At 32.7% G+C, this 20052-nt stretch overlaps 1 protein-coding gene across 6 annotated transcripts in view; it reads right to left on the reverse strand.

Annotated features, from left to right (window-relative positions):
• Positions 1-20052, reverse strand: part of LOC115216671 (neuroglian-like) — an 826540-nt gene that overhangs the window by 123331 nt on the left and 683157 nt on the right. For all 6 annotated transcript variants that reach the window (XM_036511459.1, XM_036511421.1, XM_036511285.1 and 3 more), the window contains one exon: positions 14537-14768. In XM_036511459.1, the coding sequence (XP_036367352.1) occupies positions 14537-14768 (232 nt within the window). The remainder of the gene's footprint in view (positions 1-14536; positions 14769-20052) is intronic.

Genomic DNA, 20052 nt, shown 5'->3' on the forward strand with positions numbered 1-20052 from the left:
AATAAATGTAGATAAAAAAATATTGTTAAATCATTATTTGTTGAGGATTTATATAAAACTTTCTTCTTCCGACATATTTTGGGACATGTATGAATGTATGTATGTATGAGAGAGAGAGAGAGGTAGGGAGGGAGGGAGAAAAAGAGAGAGAGGGAGGGAGGGAGGGAGGGATGGAGAAAGAGAGAGAGAGAGAGCAGACTATATTTTACATAGGGTTACAAAGTACTGAGGAAAGAGCAAGAGGTATGAATAGAATAAATTATAGTAACTTCATATTTCTGACCTTTCAGTCTAGCTTCCGTGGTCTTTGAATAAATCTAATTAGTATGAACTTCTTATTCTGAGAATCACATATTCATGTATGAACACAGGGGTATAGATGAATCTGCATTCATATTTTTCACACACATACACAGATATGTGTGGGTATATCTTTGGATATATCTGTATCTTTATATACGTATGTATGCATATGTATATATACATATGTATGTGAATATGTATAAGGACTAACACCAACATGGAATTTTATTTAAAACAAATGTAAAAAAGAGCAAGGAGGTAGACAAGCTATAATATTAACAGATGAGAACTCTCATGGATAAACATGCATACTTATATGCACACAATTACACATACACACAGTCTATAGATACTGTTACTTACACTAACTGAATCATGAAAAGTTATATAAGTTAAATTTGAAGAAAAGCAAAGTGCTAACCATTATCTGACATGTTACACTCTTTGCTTTTCTATTAACAACTTTAAAATGATATTTCTGTCAGTCACCAGTAATTTATTTTTGTGGAACAGCTCAAAAGGGGGCTACTACCATAACAAGGTACATGAGAAAGGTCAACAGTGCATTTACTTGTCCATTTAATTGGCTTATATTGATTACATTGACATATAGATAAATCTAACGCCTTGTCTGTGAACTGACGATGAATTGTTGGTGCATGGAGGCATTATGAATCCATGCATGGGAAAAAATGTTTTGCTATATTCACCAATGATTGCATTACTGTCTATAATGATTAAGAATAAATTTTATGGGAACCTACAGTGTGAGAATGTGTGTATCCCATCCCAAATGATTTGAAATCTCACATCTATTCTCATATTTCAATACATTATCAAAAGTGCTTAATTATAAACTTACAGTAACAGATTAAGCTTATCTATAGGAGAATTTGTGGTAACATGTTAAACTATTAACTAAATTAATCGGGTAAATAGATAATGAATGTAGAATCTTGGCTCCTATTGAAAATGCCTTGCTACTTCTTTTTAGTCAGTTCTTCTAAGTCAAAAAAATATTGAAAATACACAGAAAAATTGAAGGAGAATATCAAATATATCTCAAATTTTTTGGAATCATTTCTAAAGTATACTTGTAGTTTATTTTACACTGCAATGGGAACTAAGGGATATGTGAATTAGATGTCAGGATTTGGATTTGTACATTGGAACATAATTATCCATTCTCTTCTTTTATAAATATAATAGGCTGTGATTTAAGGGAAACAAAACTTCTAATTCCAGTAAGTTCAACAACCATGTAGTGGTTTTATTATTGACTTTTTTAAATAGAAGTTTAAATTTATACTGTAGAACAGTTATTGCTTATCTCCAAGTCAGCCCTGATCAATCAGACCTATGACCAAAGATGTTCCAACTATTTTTTATATTTTTTAGACTTAGTGTATATGAGATTAATTACTCTAATGTGTTCATTTTCAAGACAGTTATAAAGATTTAGTTGCTATTTCTACTTGGTCAAGGAACTATGGTGTAGTCACTTTCCTTGGATGATATTATGTAACTGGAGAAGATTTTAAGCTTTATGAGACTCAATTTATCAACTAACACTATAAGTACCATGAGTAAACTATTATAGGTAGATAAGTTTTATTGCCAGTTTACTTAATATTAAAGAAACCAGAAAATCATCTGTATTGCCAAGACTGAACTCAAATTTGAATTTGTGGAATAATCAAATGAAAGACTGCATTGTGATTCAGTGTCTACTTTGGCATGATTTCTACAGCTGGATGCCCTTCCTAGTACCAGCTCTTTTACAGTGTGTACTGGTTGATTTTCTCATGCAGCTGTTACAAATGAGGTTGTCATGTAGCTTGTAAAGCTATGAAACCCAAGGGTGGTGGACCTTTTAGCTGGAAAATAAGGGTTAAGGTATGAGAGAAAGGGTTGTGGTAGAACAGGTTTTTGTAGAGGAGCTACATGGCTACTCACATTTAGCAGTGAGTGAGAATGAATCAGTAGTAGCTGTGAAGAGATAGTGGTGATGAGCTGTTCAGATGGCGCCTCAAGGTACAAGGTAAGTAGGGACAGAGAAACTCAGTGTGTAAGTGGTGGGGATTTGCAAAATGTGCATAAAGTGTAGTGCCATCTCTAGTCACTATTTATAACATTTCTTCTCTTATTTCATTTAAAAACAATTTAACATACAGCATAATATAGAATTATATTATATAATAATTTTTTTCTTTACTGCCAACTTAAAATTTGATTTCTTGCCTGTGTTTTTGACAGTGAAAATGTACACTATACCGATAAGACATCCATATTTAACGACAATATAATTTTATCTACTCACAGAGGTTGGGATTACTGGTGCCAAACTTCAATATGTCTATAACAACTTGTCATATAATTTTACTGTAGTGAATTTTATTTTACCACACATTGCTTTCCTTACTTAAATGTGTCTATATCTTTTGATGTAGTTCCATTCTATACTGAATGTGTCAAAAGTTTGACATTTTATTGCAAAGAATTTGGGTTAAAATTATATTAAATTTTCCATTAAGCAAATGATAGTAAAAGTACATTATGAAATTCAAATGTTAGTTCACAAGATAGCCGAATTAAAGATGAATTTTTAAGAACTGAAATGTCATGAAAATCAGAATAAAAGAATATTTTTACCTTTTTTTTTTTGTCAAACAATAGTAACAATCCATATTTTTGAAAGACTGAATATTAAATTAGTAAAAAAACAACAAGACAAAACAAAATAACTGTGACTATAACAGACGCTAAACGATGATGATGATGATGATGATGATATATATATATGTATATTTATGTGTGTGTGTATATATATATATATATATATATATATATATATATACACATACGCACATATAAATATGTATGTATCACAAATGATATTTTTTTCTCACTCTCAAACTGATGAAGAATAAGGATGCATAATATATTATGAAATTGTGTATGTGATGAGAAATGGCAAATGAGGAATCTGTGAAGAGCAGAGAAGGGGTGAAATATGGAATGTAGCAAGAAATAAAGAGATGTGGAATTAAATATACATTCTTAAAGAGAAGAGTAGAAACTGTTAGAGAGGAAGAGAAGGAGAGAAAGAGACGGGAAAGAGAGATAGTGTGTGTGGATGCATGCATATGCATGTGTGAGAGAGTGAGGGAAGGAGAGAAAGAGAAAGAGAGAGAGAGAGGAGAGAGAGAGAGAGAGAGAGAGAGAGAGAGAGAGAGAGAGTTACTGATGTTTTTCAAGTCTGTCCTATTTGACAAAATAAGAAAAGGATATTGGTTCTGTCCCATAGTGTGGTGAATGTCTTCTAGTGAAAGCCCAAGTTAACCAATACCTTGTAAGTGAATTTGGGAGAAACCTGCCATACATTTATAGAAAAGGTAGTAGGATAGGATTCAAGGAAAATTTTGATGATATTTCTATGAAGTTGAGTAACTGTTTAGAGGTTGTTACTGAGGAGAAATTTGTAATTCAAGGGATCTTCACTGTGACTTTACATTTTGTAATGTTGCAAGAAGTAAAACAATGCACAGCGGTTTGTTACTGTTGTCATTTAGCACTAGGCCTGCTCAGTTTCCATAAAAGTTTAATGTAGGTGGGCAGTACTGGTGTATACAAATACTTGGGGAAAAAAAAGGACATACTGAATGGGACAATATAAGAAAATACAGTTAATAAACCACTCCACAAAATTAGTTTCTGTTTGATGAAAATGATCTGCTTCATTTTTTCGTTTTTTGTTATTGCTGTTTTACAAAACATGAGGAGGTGGAATACAAACACCATTCAGTAAAAGTGGGCATTGGGATGATCATGATCAATATCATATAATTGCTACTGGTTTGATGATAATATGCATTTATCCTCATCATAGCAAATGTCACTTTAAATGCAGCTTTCTTGTTGGTTAGTAATGTTATGATAACAGGTTTGAATGTAATCAAGTTGGATGGGCAAAGAGAATGCAAAACCAAAATATATCTTGGCACAACTCAAGTGGTGTACTTTCAGACAGAAATATAGACACATACTATATTACACACAGATACACACATGCACGCATGCACACACACACACACGCATGCACACACACACACATGCATGCACACACACACACACATAGACACACACAAAAGCCCGCATTCATGCACACCTATTCAAAGAAAGCAAAATTAAAGCTAGTCTTGGAAGTGTCAGTTGTCAAAATTAAATTCACCCTACAGAAATTATGGCTAATTAGAAGTCAAAATCATTATTGCTAATTAATTAAGAATAGATGTGAGGTATATGTAATTCCCTAAGGCATATTGATTTGTACACACACACTCACACACACATGCTCAAAAATGTTAAATATAGTAACAAGAAACTTAAAGTAGCTTGAAGACAGTATGTACATAAAGAGTTATAATGTGCTGGTGTATGTAATAATTCTATTAGAATGTCTATTTGATAAATAAGATTTGTCTTGAGAAAAATATTTTGTTGTCATTTGTTAATTCCTTTAACATTCATTTTCTATTAATTTTTATACCTATTGTTCATGGTAGTATGAGTTAGGCAAATATATTATTGAAGCATTGTTTTACAGATGGATGTTCTTCCAGTCGCTCATCTTTTCTTGTTTTTTTTTGTTTTTTTCAAATTAATAATCTCTTCTTTTCCTCTCCATTCTTAAAGGTGCAAACCCAATGGAAGACTTGTTGACAAAATATAACAATATCACTGTAGGTAACTTATGATCTTTTGAGAAGAACTGATGTGAACTAACACAGACACACTCATACATCCATGCATTGAGAGTGTGATGATTTTTGGCAAGGTGATGAGAGGAAGCGAGAGAAGAAAGAGAGAGAGAGAAGTATGATGAGAGGGACAGCATTGTAGTTGTGAGAGTTTAGTAGTTGAGAGAGTACTACCCCACTATTGGGGTAGGAAATATGGAAGGAAGAAGTTAGTGTTAGTGTTTAATGAAACACAGAGTGGTAAGAATGAGGTGGATTGTGTAGAAAAGGTCCAGGTCTATTCTACATTGTAAGGGTGAGTATGGATGGAAGGTGTGAGGGAAAGCAAACATGAAAGAGAGAAACAGATGAGGGGAGCAAGAATCCAGAGACAGTCACTGAAAGTGAGTTCTGAGAGTCATGTGAGGTAGGCCTGAGAAATGAAAATGTTGAGGTAGCAGAGAGGCTGTGAGGAGAGGAAAGTGAGAGAAAATGAGGAAATGAAGGAGAGATGAATGGTAGTGGACAAGCAAGTGAGCATCACAGTGGCAAAATAAGAGATATGAATGATTGTGTGTGTGTGTGTGTGTGTGTGTTGTGTGTGTGTGTGTGTGTACGCACGCACACGTGCGAATGTGTGTGTGTGTGTGTCTGTGTGTATGTGTGCACGTGCACATGCATGTTTGTATATGTCTGTACAGAGAAGAGATATTTTGTGTTCTAAACTGCAAAGTATATCAACTTAGTAAAACAAACAATGAAATGAAAATGATGCATATGCACGCACACTCACTTACACACACACACACACACACACACACACACATACACACACGCACACACATTTCATCATCATCATTTATACTTATCTTTTATGTTGGCATGCACAGGATGATTTGACAGGAGCTAGTAAGTTAGAGGATTATGTTTTGCTCCATTGTCTCATTTTTAGTATAATTTCTATGACCAGATGCCCTTCCTAACATGAGTCACTATAGATGGTATACTGGGTGCCTAATAGAAGTTGCTTTACCATCAGTAAGATTAAAAAGCCCAATACTTGAATCAATTATCGATCACAATGTGTACTGAGTACTTTTTGTAGAACCAACATTGTTGAAGCCACCTTGAAGCTTGCAAAGTAAAAGAGAGCCTCCTTGATGGATGGAACAGGTTTACTGTGAAAGGATAGTAATACAGAGAAATACAGAGATTAAGAGAGAGAATAGTGTTGCAGTGGGAGTAATAGAAAGAGAAGAGAGTAATATCAGAAATTAGTGTGAAGGAGAAAGAGACAAATGGTATTGGTAATAGGATTGGTTGAGTAGATGGACCTAGTTATGGGGTGAGCCAGTTCATATGCCATGTTAGCATGGGCTGTTTGGTCCTAAGAGAGTTCTTATAGGAGTTACATAGATTCATAGTTGTGAGAGAGTGGTAGGAGAGAGATTAGTAGCAACAGAGTTAGGGAAGGAGCTAATAGGAGTGAAAGCGAAAAGTAGTGTCTGGGGATTCGTGAGAGAGAGAGAGAGAGAGAGAGAGAGTTAGGAGAGTGATAGAATGTAATGACTTTCAGAATGTTATCTTGCTGACATATTCTCATATGGATTAGTTTGGAGAAAGGACAGTGCCCATTTTATTTACAGGCCTTCAAGACCGGTCAGCTTAATACATATCATTTGTTTATATTTTGATTTCAGTGAGAAAAAACTCATGTAGGACAGGATTCCAGTAAGTTGGCATTCTGTGGAGAAAGGTCAGGTTGAAATGGTTGGAACAGCACTTAGGCTCTAGGACACAGTAAGCAAGATATGAATTACAGAGACAGGTGTGTCAGTGATTGGGTCATGCAATTTACTTGTGGTAGTTATAGAACAAGTATTTTTATCAACCAATTAGCTGGTTGCATTTTGGGTTAAATCAAGGATGTTCATATGCAACCCAGTACTCCAAGTTGCAACACATCACCACTAGAACTTTGAGGCATTTGAAAGCTTTTAGTAAAAATAATGAAATAAAAGTGTTTCTTATATTTTTTCAATTCTATTTTTATTGGTAAAGAAGGAAAGAATAGATTGATTTATTTTCATTAAAACATTTACAAATTTCTTCAGGTCTATTTTTTTATCATTACTTCATTGTTTAATTGATTTAAACCATTCTGATTGCAGTTCAGCTGGAGTACCACAGAATATATATTCTGTATATTGATTACTATTACTTTGAAAAAAAAAAGACCAACAAAAAATCAGATATATTCAGTACTTTTTAAAAATTTTTTCTCTTTTGTTTGTTTTTGTTTTGTTTTCAGACAATAGAAAATTAAATCTGCTTCTTAATCTATTTATAGAAAAGAAACTGGAAAATTATTTTTTGCCTCAGAGTATAAAAACAAAGTATATTTCTCAAATATTAATTATTGATGCATCAAACAATATATATATATATATGTGTGTGTGTGTGTGTGTGTATTTTTGTGTGTATATCATCATCATCATCATCATCATCATCCTTTAATGTCCATTGTCCATGCTGGCATGGGTTGGATGGCTTGACTGGAGCTGGCATGTTGGAAGGCTGCACCAGACTACAGTCTGATTTGGCATGGTTTTCTATGGCTGGATGCTCTTCCTAACACCAACCATTCTCAGAGTGTAATGGGTGCTTTTACTTGCCACCAGCACAGGTGCCATTTACATGACACCAGTATCTTGCACGATTGCGATATATGTGTGTGTGTATATATATATATATATATATATATATATGCATGCGCACACACACAGCTTATTTATACACAGTATATGAGAGTTTTGCAATGTCACAGACTGCTTAGTCAGTGTTAAACCATATTAGAGTGATGAATTTTTGATCTGGTATTTGATAGTAGGGTGTCTGCTGCTGAGAAAATGCAAGTTACACTGAAATCACATGATACAACGGTCCCATCCATTGGTTCTGATGAAATTTCATCTGCTATATAGCACTTGAAGTCTAAATGAGATGATTTCTCAGGACAATTACCACACAAATGACATTTAAAACAACACAACGAACACAAATTGGATGAGTAAATTAATATGTATATATATATATATATCTTTACTCACATGCATATATACATACATACACACACACATATCATCATCATCATCTAATGTCTGCTGTCCATGCTGGCATGAATTGGACAGTTTGACCAGAGCTGGTAAGCTGAGGAGCTGCACCAGACTCCAGTCTGATCTAGCATGATTTCTATGGCTAGATGCCCTTCCTAATGCCAACCACTTTCAGAGTGTAATGGGTGCTTTTATGTGACACTGGCATAAGTGCCAGTTGCATGACACCAGTATCTGCTACAACTATGATTTCACTCAGCTTCATGGATCTTCCTTCTCAAGCACAACATATTGCCAAAGGTCTCAGTCATTTATCATTGTCTCTGTGATACCCAGTGCTCAAAAGGTGCTTTTTATAGTTCTTTTTACGGTGCTCTCAAATATATATATATATAGATAGATAGATAGACATAAAATAGTGTACATTTAAACATAAGAGAAAACTGCCTTCAACAGGCAGTTTTTACACTCTAGAAAAAGTAGTCAAAATGACCAAAACCACATTTTAAGAGCAATCTTCAAAAGGAATGAAAAAGATAGATCGATAGATAGATAGATAGATATGGGTATATATGCATATACATATATGTATGTGTGTGTGTGTATATGTATATACATACATATATACATATATATATATATACACACACAAACACACACATACATATAGATATTTATACACATAGAGGCAGTTTTGTGGATAAACAAATTAAATATGTTAAATATAACAGCTTGGGTATAAAATGCAAAATAAGTATTTATGTATACATGCAAAATGAGAGAAAGCAGAGAATGGAGACTTTCAGATGATGAATATTTGAGTATAAATATTTATTTAGATATTTGTATTAATAGATACAACTTTCACAGAGATATGCATATATATATATTCGTATGCATACAGATATGTGTGTATATATGTATATATATATATATATAAATATATATATATATATATACACACATAGCTATAGACATGTGTGTGTGCATGTATATACATACATATATATATATATATATATATATATATATATACATGTGCACACACTACACACACATATACACACAGCATGTATAAAGTTTTATAAACTTCCTCCACTTGCCTTTTCTCACTAATTTTGCTTTTTTCAAATGTGAAGATACAAATCTTTTGAGTATTATTTAACACAAGAATTGAATTAATTAACAATTTTGTGAAGCAAATGTAATTAAAGATAAAAGATAATATAACAATATATTGAAAAAGTGAAACAAAAACAAAAGAAAAACAAATAAGATATCTAAAAACAACCAAAAATGGCAATAAAATCATTAATTAGTTCATAAATATAAGTAAATTTGCTTGTATTCTTGTAAATGTCTCAATTGAAATGAAACTTTAGTTCAATATGTATTTTGAGGCAATGTGTAAGAAGAGTGATATTCAACTTTTCAGAATAAAATCTATTTTCCGTTATCATGAATATGGATGGATTATTTAAACTTAAAATATGATGTTTTAAAGACAAATCTACTTATTCTAATTGTACTAACCGTAATGTGGTGTACTGATACTTCTAGTTTTTGTAGCCTTAAGTGGAAGTGAGACAATCTCTCTCTACATAAGAGTACTGCTTATTTCACAAATAGGTTTTCCTATAACAAAAGTTGAACTCAGCCCTACAAGCTAATGATTCACTCATTATGTCAGCATTGCTGCCTGACTTAGTGAGCTGTTTCTATCATATGGTATGTATTTACAATGTGGACTAGGCCATGTGGGACTTACGTATCCTGGCATGCAATAGAATACCGTGTACAGGACAGGATTCAAAGTTGCAACCTCAAGTCTGATCATCTTCTACCACTCTTCCAGTTTTGCTCTTTATTCTTATCAATGTATCTACTACTAGTCCTAAGCTTCTTTATATTAAGAACTTTCCATCATAGCATCCAATTACAGTTTTTCTCTAATACTTCAAGATGCAAGTCTTTTACCATAGCCTTGGTTTGACTAAAACCTGGTGAGTGAAATTTGGTAAACAAAGTGTGTGGAACTCCATCAGTGGGAAATTTCCCATTCTTGGTTGGTAGGCTTAATCTATTTCTCATTTTAACACCCATTTTCATTGGGTGTCTTTAGTGAATTCCACTCTGATTCAAGCATTTAAACAGGTCCCTAATCTGAAGATAATTTCTTCTTTTCTTCACACCCATCTTAGAGGCCATGGAAAGAGTCATAAGTGTTGGCCTTCCTCAAATGAATAAGTCTTAAAATGTTTCTAAAATGCATCTTGTATCAATGCCAGTCATAGATTGATACCAAACTCTAGCGAGAAGAATGTGGTAGATAGAAACTTTGAAATAACGCATCAGAGGGTTCATTTCTATTCTTGAGTGGTAGATGGATTTAATTTGTTGTCCACTTTAACACCATCATCTGACCTTTGAGTGCATTTCATAGTACCTGCTCTGTTACTGTTCCAGACCAGATCTCTGGTCTGAGAACAACTTCTTACTACCACACCCTATGAAGAGAACCATTGGCTTCACTTCTCTTCCTCTGACTATGCAAAAAGAGAATAAACTTCCTTATCTTTCTTTTTGCTAAAATACTTTTTCCTTTCCTTCTGTCTTTACAGAATGAAATAAAGTAGTAAAATTAATACAACCTCAGTCAGTTCATACCAATAGTACAAGTTAAAATTGTATAAACAAATATTAAGGACGTTATAGTTCAATATGAGCATTAAGAACTCTTTTGTTGAAATGAAAAATAAAATTCAATAAATGCTTAAAGATCACATAATAAATTTGATTCCATCAAACTCAAATTTGCTCCACTAACAAAAATTAATATTGACTTTTGTCAAGATGATTCTCTCTCTTGAAATGATAAAGAAGAACCAATGAACTAACAGTCTGAAGAAAATATATATAAAAATAAAACACAGTTCTTAGATTCATATGAGTTGAAATTTATTCAGATGTGGATCACAGTATAATTACAGTTGAAAAAAATCTTCAGCCTAGTATATAGTGCTTAAGGGGATTTCCATCTTTTCCTGTTGCTTAGCTGGAAGAGTAGAAAGAAAACTACTCTAGATAGTGAAGAACAACTGTTTCTTCAGAGTCAGCATCAATTTCTATTCTTTTGTTGTAAATAAATTCACAACCCTCCAATCATGTCATTGTCCTGATGCTGCTGCTAATCTTGCAAATATGGACATGAAAGGTTGTGTCACTGCTTATTACAGTCCTCATGTATTGAACTGATTCTGAGAATGCAGTCTTTTAATTCTATGTGTCTTGACTGATGTGTGTGTGTGTGTGTGTGTGTGTGTGTGTGTGTGTGTGTGTGTGTGTGTGTGCGTGTATACGTGTGTGTGTGTTAATTCCTTATGCATGTAAACCTTATTTCATTCTGATTAGCTTTTCTTGGTTGGAATAAGAAGACATAAAAATAACTTTGATATACACTCTGACAGATGACAAAAATAACATTAGTATTAGATTACAAGTTGCCGTATTTACCAATTTCTTGGAAAAAATTAACTTGTATCTATCCAATACAATGTTTAGAAATAGATACAAAAAAAGTTTAAAAAAAACAAAAGAATTAAATGAATAACAGTTAATAATAGCCATGAATGTTAGAAATAAATACAAAAGAATTAGAAATACTATTTTAGGTTCTTATGAATTCAATAAAAAAAAGTATAGACCCTTCAAGATATTTTAGTCAGAGTAAAAGCTTTTTTTGAATGATCCTAATTTGGTATTTCAAGCCGAAACTGTCAAGGATGATTTTGATGATAAAGAACTGTTCTAAAATGGTAATGGTAACAGCTCCACAGTGAATAAAATGATTTAGTTTCTAACGGCCAAAGAAGAACTACAACAATAAAAAAGGGAGAAAAAAGTATAGTCTGAGAGGTATATAACAGAATTCTATCTCTGAATTGGTATATTTCAATGGCAGAATGCCAAGGAGCATTATATCTCAATTATGTATTCACCAAAACTGAAGATGCTTCCTCTTACTAACGTTGGATTATACAAAGGTAATTCTATTGGTGTGAGTCATTTTTACTTTTACTTATTTTCTTTCTACATTTAAATGTCTGTCAATGGTATAAAGGAAATGGCTAAAAGAAATCTCATACATACATCTATGAAAAGCAAAAGCACTGAAGAATTGCATTGTCACTTGAATCCATTTGCTAAAGATTTAATAGGAACAAAATAAAGAAAATCGATGTGGTAAATGGATTTGGGGAGTAATTTTATAAACAGAGCTAAACGATAGTTGATAAGATGAAGAACAATTTACTGTAGTATGCAAATATTTTGAAAAGCAAACAGTAAAAAGTTTATTGGAAATTTGAGAATTTTTTTGAAATTCTAAAAGAAAGAGTGATAGAAATAACTTTCAGAAGAAAGTGCAGGCATGACAGTGTGGTTGAGAAATTCATTTTCTAACTAGGTTTTGGGTTCAGTTCACTGTGTGTCACCATAGAAAGTATGTGTGTGTGTGTGTGTATATATATATATATATATATAAATATAGCATTCAATATGTGACCGCGTGTGCATTGTTGGCGATTTTTTTTTCCTCTGTCTTCCCTTCCTTGGATTTTTCCTTTTTCTATGTTTCTGACAAAGAGCTCTGCTCGAAACGTTGAATCCTCCTTCTTCCTTTCCTTTCCTGAACGTCCAATAACACTATACTTGTTCCACATCCTCGCGCTGTTGTGTTTTCTCTTTGTGTTTTCATGTTTGGATTAACTATATATATATATATATATATATAAATATATATCAAAATAAGCAACAAGGATATCCAGAGGTAATGCAGTACGATCGTTTCATGCAAATTCAATCATTATATCAGTTTAATATTGATGCATCTAACTTATAGTAGTACCAACATGCAGATTTCTCTGTGAATTTTTAATTATTTTCTGAGATTTTACAAAAACAACAAAAATATTTTTTAATTTATCATTATATCAGTTTAAAACAGAGAAATCTGCATGTTGGTACTACTATAAGTTAGATGCATCAATATTAATAAAAAGTGTAAGATGCATATTTTCACTACCTTATACACTAATTTACTAGCGTCAGTCTAGATCACTGAAAAGACACTTTTATTCTCGTTATTTATTTTATTTTATGCATATATTATCTTGCAATACATCTGAACATATCAGTGATGTTACTGGAGTCAACAGATGTTTTGAGTCTTTCAACAAACAAACCTCCTCACTCAGGTGACCTAGTCAGGGTTGATCAAACTCCAGCTTGTAACCAGTTTGCACTGTTCCAGGGTTAATATCTGAACCACAACTATTCCAAAGCAATCACTGCTGCTTCTTAGTATCTGTGATTTCCAGCATATTGTAGGTTCTGTAGATGAACTGATTTTTCCAGTGATTCATGCAGTTTCTAAATTTCTGCATCCATTCAACATATCCTTATATGGAAAAATGGATATAAAACTAGTTTTAATTATTTATTTTCATTATGTCTATTACATAAACTGATTAGGTAATATATAGTATTGTCTATAATGAATGATATCTCATCAAGTTATGTATCTTACACTTTTTATTAATGTTGAAGTATTTAACTACTTTGATGCCTATTTGATGCTATAGTTCTTGATCCATCATGAATAAAGTATTTGATTTTTATTCTTGCTTCTCTAAATAACCTCTTATTGCATTCATTTATTGACTACTTACTCTCATTATATCAAATATTTTTTGAAGGTTAAACCTCACAAATCTCTCTTTACTTTCTAGCTTCCAAGAATACACTGTCATGATGTGATTAGAGAGGTAAGATACAGGCCTTAATCAAGAATAGCAAGAAATGAAAATAATCAGAGAAAATAAAACTAAACTACTAAATAAGAATCGAAAGCAATGTTCAAAACCATTAAGTTATTATCAGTAATGGCAAAGTAATTGTTTGTGATAGTTTAATGTCGCAACAGTCAATCATAGTATTCAGTTTATTATTGCCCTGACAAACTGGAATAACTACAACGGTAGCACTATTTTATTGCTTTTTACCATTGTCATCAGTTACCTGCTGTTAAATGGCCATTTCAGATCCTGTTCTTATGATGCCTAGAAAGTAGTAACAATACATTTAATAGATAACACCATGCTTTGACTGTATTTAATATGCTCTCAATACATTTATTTCAATCTGTTAAGATGCTTTATAAAGGAAAAGATAAGACATACATAAAATTCTTTGAAAAGTGTTGTCCACAGAAAGGTTGAATAAATAAATAAAATTACTAAAAACATTTCTAGTAAGTGTAGAAGAAGGAAGGAATGAAAAAATGAAGGGGAATAAAGAACAAGAAAAGATTTTACTTACGTCCTTCTCCTGAATAGCCGACAAATACAAAAGGAGGTTGCGGGGAATCTCCCATGGCATTAACTGCCCTTACTTTGATGTTATAAGGGGTGTAGACTTCATCAACATCTACTTGAAGCTCTCCTCTTTCCGAATCTTCAACGTCTTGGGAGTTCCAAAATGTACTTCCGCGTCTTTGCCAACTGACTCGGTATTTAAAATTTGGACCATGGTGATAAAAACGAATCATTGTCTGTAAGAAAGAAAAATATAGATATTTAATCTTATAGATTCACCTGTCAACCAATCAATTTACCTATTTCTATTTGCTTGTCTATTATCGTTACTCTTTATTTATGAATGTTTAATGATCCATATTCATTAAAATAATAACTGAATTAGTATTATCATATTAAATGTAGCAGACATTAAATAAGCTAATTAGAAATTATTATGTGGTTAGGAAAAGTTAGAATTAGTGAATGATTAATATCATTTTAATTATTCCAGCAATTATGAGAGATAACTCGAAACATATTTTGGTTTTATTAGACCTCCTCAGTGAAGCATAAACTTCATTGTACTTGCAAAAGTAGGGATGAGTGAATCACAATATTGTATACAAATTGGTGTTAAAAATTAGCATATTCTAGAGAATATATTATTTAGAGACAGAAAATAGAAATATTGGTCAAATGCTAATATTGTCTTTTTTTCCCCTGCATAATAATTTTTAATTAACATTTTAATGCACACTGCATTGAATTTGCTAACACTAACTTGACTTATTTATGAGTAGATGGTGATTCTAAGTAATTTATTCATCAAAATAGGCCTGTTATGACCTACAGAGATTCAACTGTAATGGAGAAGGCAAATTTGAATGGTTAAGAAATTTGATTCACAATCATCAAATCCTCAGTTCATTTCCACTACATGGCATCATGGGAAAATATCTTCTACCATTGCCTCTGGTTGATCCAAAGTCTTGTGAATGAAACTGAGTGAGCAGAAACTGCGATGAAGCCCATCAGATGGATTGCACCCATAATTCAAAGCGCTAGTTTGTCTATAGAAATTGTGTCATACTGATTCTGTCTGAAGAAAATGTTAAAGGAACACGTGACTGTCAAACCCATTTATGTTTAGCCATACATAATATTCAACATTTCTTCCTATACCTGAACAACAAATTTATAAAGGGCAAAGAGACTTCAATTATTCTTTTTAGAAATTAGATATATACAACATACTCAAATATTACTGATGATGCAGTTCTGATTCATTGTATAATGTAGTTGTTTATTCTCTTGACTATAACCCAGTAAAGCCTATACATATGACTTATGTCTGAGTTATTCTCTAAGACGAATATGACTTGAAAGGATTTTCCTGAAATCAGTTGATGGCTAATGTAGCTGATATTAAATTTAGTGCTGAATAATAGTTATTTGAAATGTAATGTTAAGGAGTGACACCACCAGAGTGACATATTTTTAAGAAAGGCAGAGAACTTCCATCTCTTAAGTACTATTAAGATTTTCTTTTCTTTTGCTCTCTCTAGTTCAACAACAATAAACTTTAGTCTTCAAATGTCTTTCCAGTTAATCCCAGTTCTACTTAGATCAGTGAAATACTCTTGATAATCTGTATTCAACCACGTATAGAATGCTACATTCTAAGACATACACATCAAATGATTATATATATATATCATAACACCCGCTCCTCAATTTGGAACTCCTTGTCTGAATATGTCCATCACCCGTTCACTCCCATATACCTAGGAAGGAAAATGTAAACTACACAAATCTAATCTAATCTTTCTTTATCTCTCAGCACACCTATAATTAACTATGTTCTGATAACAACAAGGGAAAGGAAGTAATATTGTGATAGAAATAGTATATTATTGATAATTCACAAACTGTTGTTGTATTGTGATATTTCAAAAGAGCAGTAGGAACTTAATTTATTTTATGTAAAATATTTCCCCTGAAATTCCTTGAATCATGTTAAAAGTTGCTGGAAATTTTGATAAGAAATTAGTTATCTCTGACAACTATAGATTACATTATAATAAAACACGTATAAAATATAGATTTTTTCATTCTCTCTCTCCTTGAAAATTTTATATAAACATTGTGAGATATCTTTTCATAGTCAAAGTATGCCTAATTTGGTTCAAATACAATTTTTTTTCTTACTGAAAACTGTGTTTTTAATATACATGTATACACACATTCATGCATAAATTATATAATATAATCATTTATCATATTTAAATTTAGTGTCTGCATGTGTGTTAAATGTATGTGTGTGTACACACACACATGCACACACATACACTGACTCTATAGTTTTCAATGAAAAACTTGTATCTGTGCCAAGTTATGTATGCTTTGCCTGTCTGTCTCTCTCTCTCTCTATATATATTATCATCATCATCATCATCGTTTAACATCCGTTTTCCATGCTGGCATGGGTGGACGGTTTGACTGGGGTCTGGGAAGCAAGAAGGCTGCACCAAGCCCCAATCTGATCTGGCAGCGTTTCTACAGCTGGATGCCCTTCCTAATGCCCTTCCTAATGCCAACCACTCTGCGAGAGAGAGAGAGTGTGTGTGTGTGTGTGTGTGTGTGTGTGTGTGTATGTAATAAATTTGGATAAGTTTGTATGCTATAGAGAGAAATAGTATATGAAACTTTAGAATTGAACCTTTGAGAGAAGTATAGTATTTATGCTTTTGTTTCAGCTCATGATTTATCTGTGAAGAACAGCATTGTCAATTTGTGTGCAAATGATATTTCTTAAATATTTTTTGCTATTTTTTTTACTACAGGTGCCCATCACCAAGTATTCATATTACTTTTCTAGGAAGCATGCATTGCAATGTACAGACACATCGGTTTGTGTAAACACATAATATATATTATGTGTCCTTATCTTTTCCTGTCCTTTTTTTGTATTGCCTAACTGTCCAAATGTTTTGTTGCCACCTGTTATGTTCTTGTTCTATTTTTTGTTTTGTCTTTTTATACATACATACATGGTCACCTGTATGTAAGTAATATATATATATATATATATATATATATAAATTCTGTATGACTCTTTTACTCTTTCCTGTAGCCCCCTTCACACTGTCTTCGTTCCTCCCACTTTCCTTCTTATCGCTCCCACTCTCTCTCACATTTCTTGGCCTTCCCTTCATTCTCATCACTTTCCCTCCTTCTTTACTTCACTCTGTCCCTTTCCTTTTTTCTCTCCTTCTCATCTCTCCCTAACTCTTTAATCCCTCTACTCTCTCCTCTCCTTCCATGTAACCAGTGTTCGGCCAAGCCTGACCTTTCTATCTTGGTTTGACTACCATCCATATAGCATCTCTAATATTCCTTCCCATGACTTCCATCTTCTATGTTCCTGCTGTAAGGCTTCACTTCCACACACGCCAGCTTAATTCAATTCGTCCTTAGTTGAAAGACACCTGTTGTTTGTATTTTTAATTGTGTACCATTTCTCCATATTTTTTCTTCCTTGTTTTTGTATACATTCGCTTGCTTTCTTCCAAAGAATCTACTGCTCTTAGCTTAAATTTTCTTGGGGCTGGCCAGATTAGAGCAGTCTTGAGAGTAACTGGCTGAAACTTCAAAGACAATCTGATACTCGACTGAAGATTGAAAGCTCTGAATGATCCGTCCTTGTTTTTTCCTGTCATTTTTTGTATTGTTTAACTGTCTGAATGTTTTGTAGTTGCATGTTATGTTCTTGTTCCATTATCTATATATATATATATATATATATATATATATATATATATATATATATATATATATATTATATATATATATATATATATATAGTGTAAGCATGTGTATTTTCCCCATAAATTTATGTATCTGTACCTGTATAGGGAGATGCATGTTTACTATCTAGTGAGGATATGCATAAAATTAACTACACAAATGTACATATGTATCTAGCTACTGCAGATAAAAAAATGTATATAAGCAACAGAAATAATAATATGCTTTCTTATCTTCAGAGCCAATCCATAAAAACAAATTTCTTACTCAGTTTAATATCAACTTAAGCACAATATTTTGATACAAACCAATGAATTCTTCTTGTCTCTGACTTGTGTTTTTATACAAATTTAACCTCCCCATCATCTCTTTATTTTCATCCACCCAATCAAACTATCCGTAGAATTTTTTTCTGCAGAAATATTTTTTATACCATGTAATATTTTCCAGCCACATTGCACTATTCACAAGATGAACCAAAAATATGTGTAAGGTTTGGAAAATTAAAAGTATTTTACAGTATTTCTTTTATTCATTTACTCAATTCAGTCATGTGACTGTGGCCATGCTGGAGCACCACCTTTAGTTGAACAATTCAACCCCAGGACTTATTCTTTGTAAGCCTATCAGTCTTTTTTGTTGAGGTGCTTGTGAAGCAATGGTGGATAAGTGGGGGGGGGGGAGCACACACACACACACACAATGGGCTTCTTTCAGTTCCCATCTATCAAATCCACTTAGAAGGCTTTGGTCGGCCTGAGGCTTTAATAGAAGACACTTACTTGCCCAAGGTGCTACACAGTGGGACTGAACCTGAAACCATGTGGTTGGGAAGTAAGCTTCTTACCACACAGCCATGCTGTGCCTAAAGAAACTAAGTTGAAACTTTGCAGTTATAGTCAAAATTTAATTGAAAAATAAAATATGTATAGTTGAATTTCCCTTTATTCCTAAGCCAATAACTTTCATGCTCAATTGCAAATTTATGCATATTTATTTTGTATGCTCAGCACATTGCACAAAAATGATACTTTTCCCATTTATTACTTCTGATCTACAGGAAGTCTCTAATTATCTCAATGTGCTGATAGTTTTCCTTGTCAGCAAAGAAAAATAGCTGCATGTACATCATCAGACTTGGTTTCCTTCTAAGTCACTATGGCAAAACTTAGAACTTGAAATGTCTATTAGTTAACTTGTCATTATTAAAATGCTAAGCATGGTCATCTTGCTCAGTAATCTAGTAGGTTGGAGATGTATGAGGGCTGAAATCCATGAAAGACTTATAATACAATATAAGAACAGTATTTTGGTACTATAGACTGCCTATCAATGGATTGACAAATATTTAAAAAATGGTTGCAAAATTGTCACATAAGAAGGAAGAGCCAGATTTTGATCCTATCCAGTGCTGTTGATCATGCTGAATAAGTCTAGTGCACATTACTGTTAAACAGGTGGGTGACTGTTGACAATGTGGCAAATAATATGCAAATTAGTCATGCCTCTACCTACAGAATCATCTGTAACAAATTTGGACAAAGTTAAAATAATGGAAAAATCCATACCTACACCATAGTGACTATAGGGATGCTATATCCACTGATGCATATACACATAATTTTCTTACCAAAAGCAAAAAAATTATATGTGCATTGTGGATTGTTAATGATCCACACTGCTCTTATTTAAAGTAAACAAATAACAGAACAGCCATGGTTTATATAATAT

Source organism: Octopus sinensis, linkage group LG1 (genome assembly GCF_006345805.1).
Source record: "Octopus sinensis linkage group LG1, ASM634580v1, whole genome shotgun sequence".
Lineage (NCBI taxonomy): Eukaryota > Metazoa > Mollusca > Cephalopoda > Octopoda > Octopodidae > Octopus > Octopus sinensis.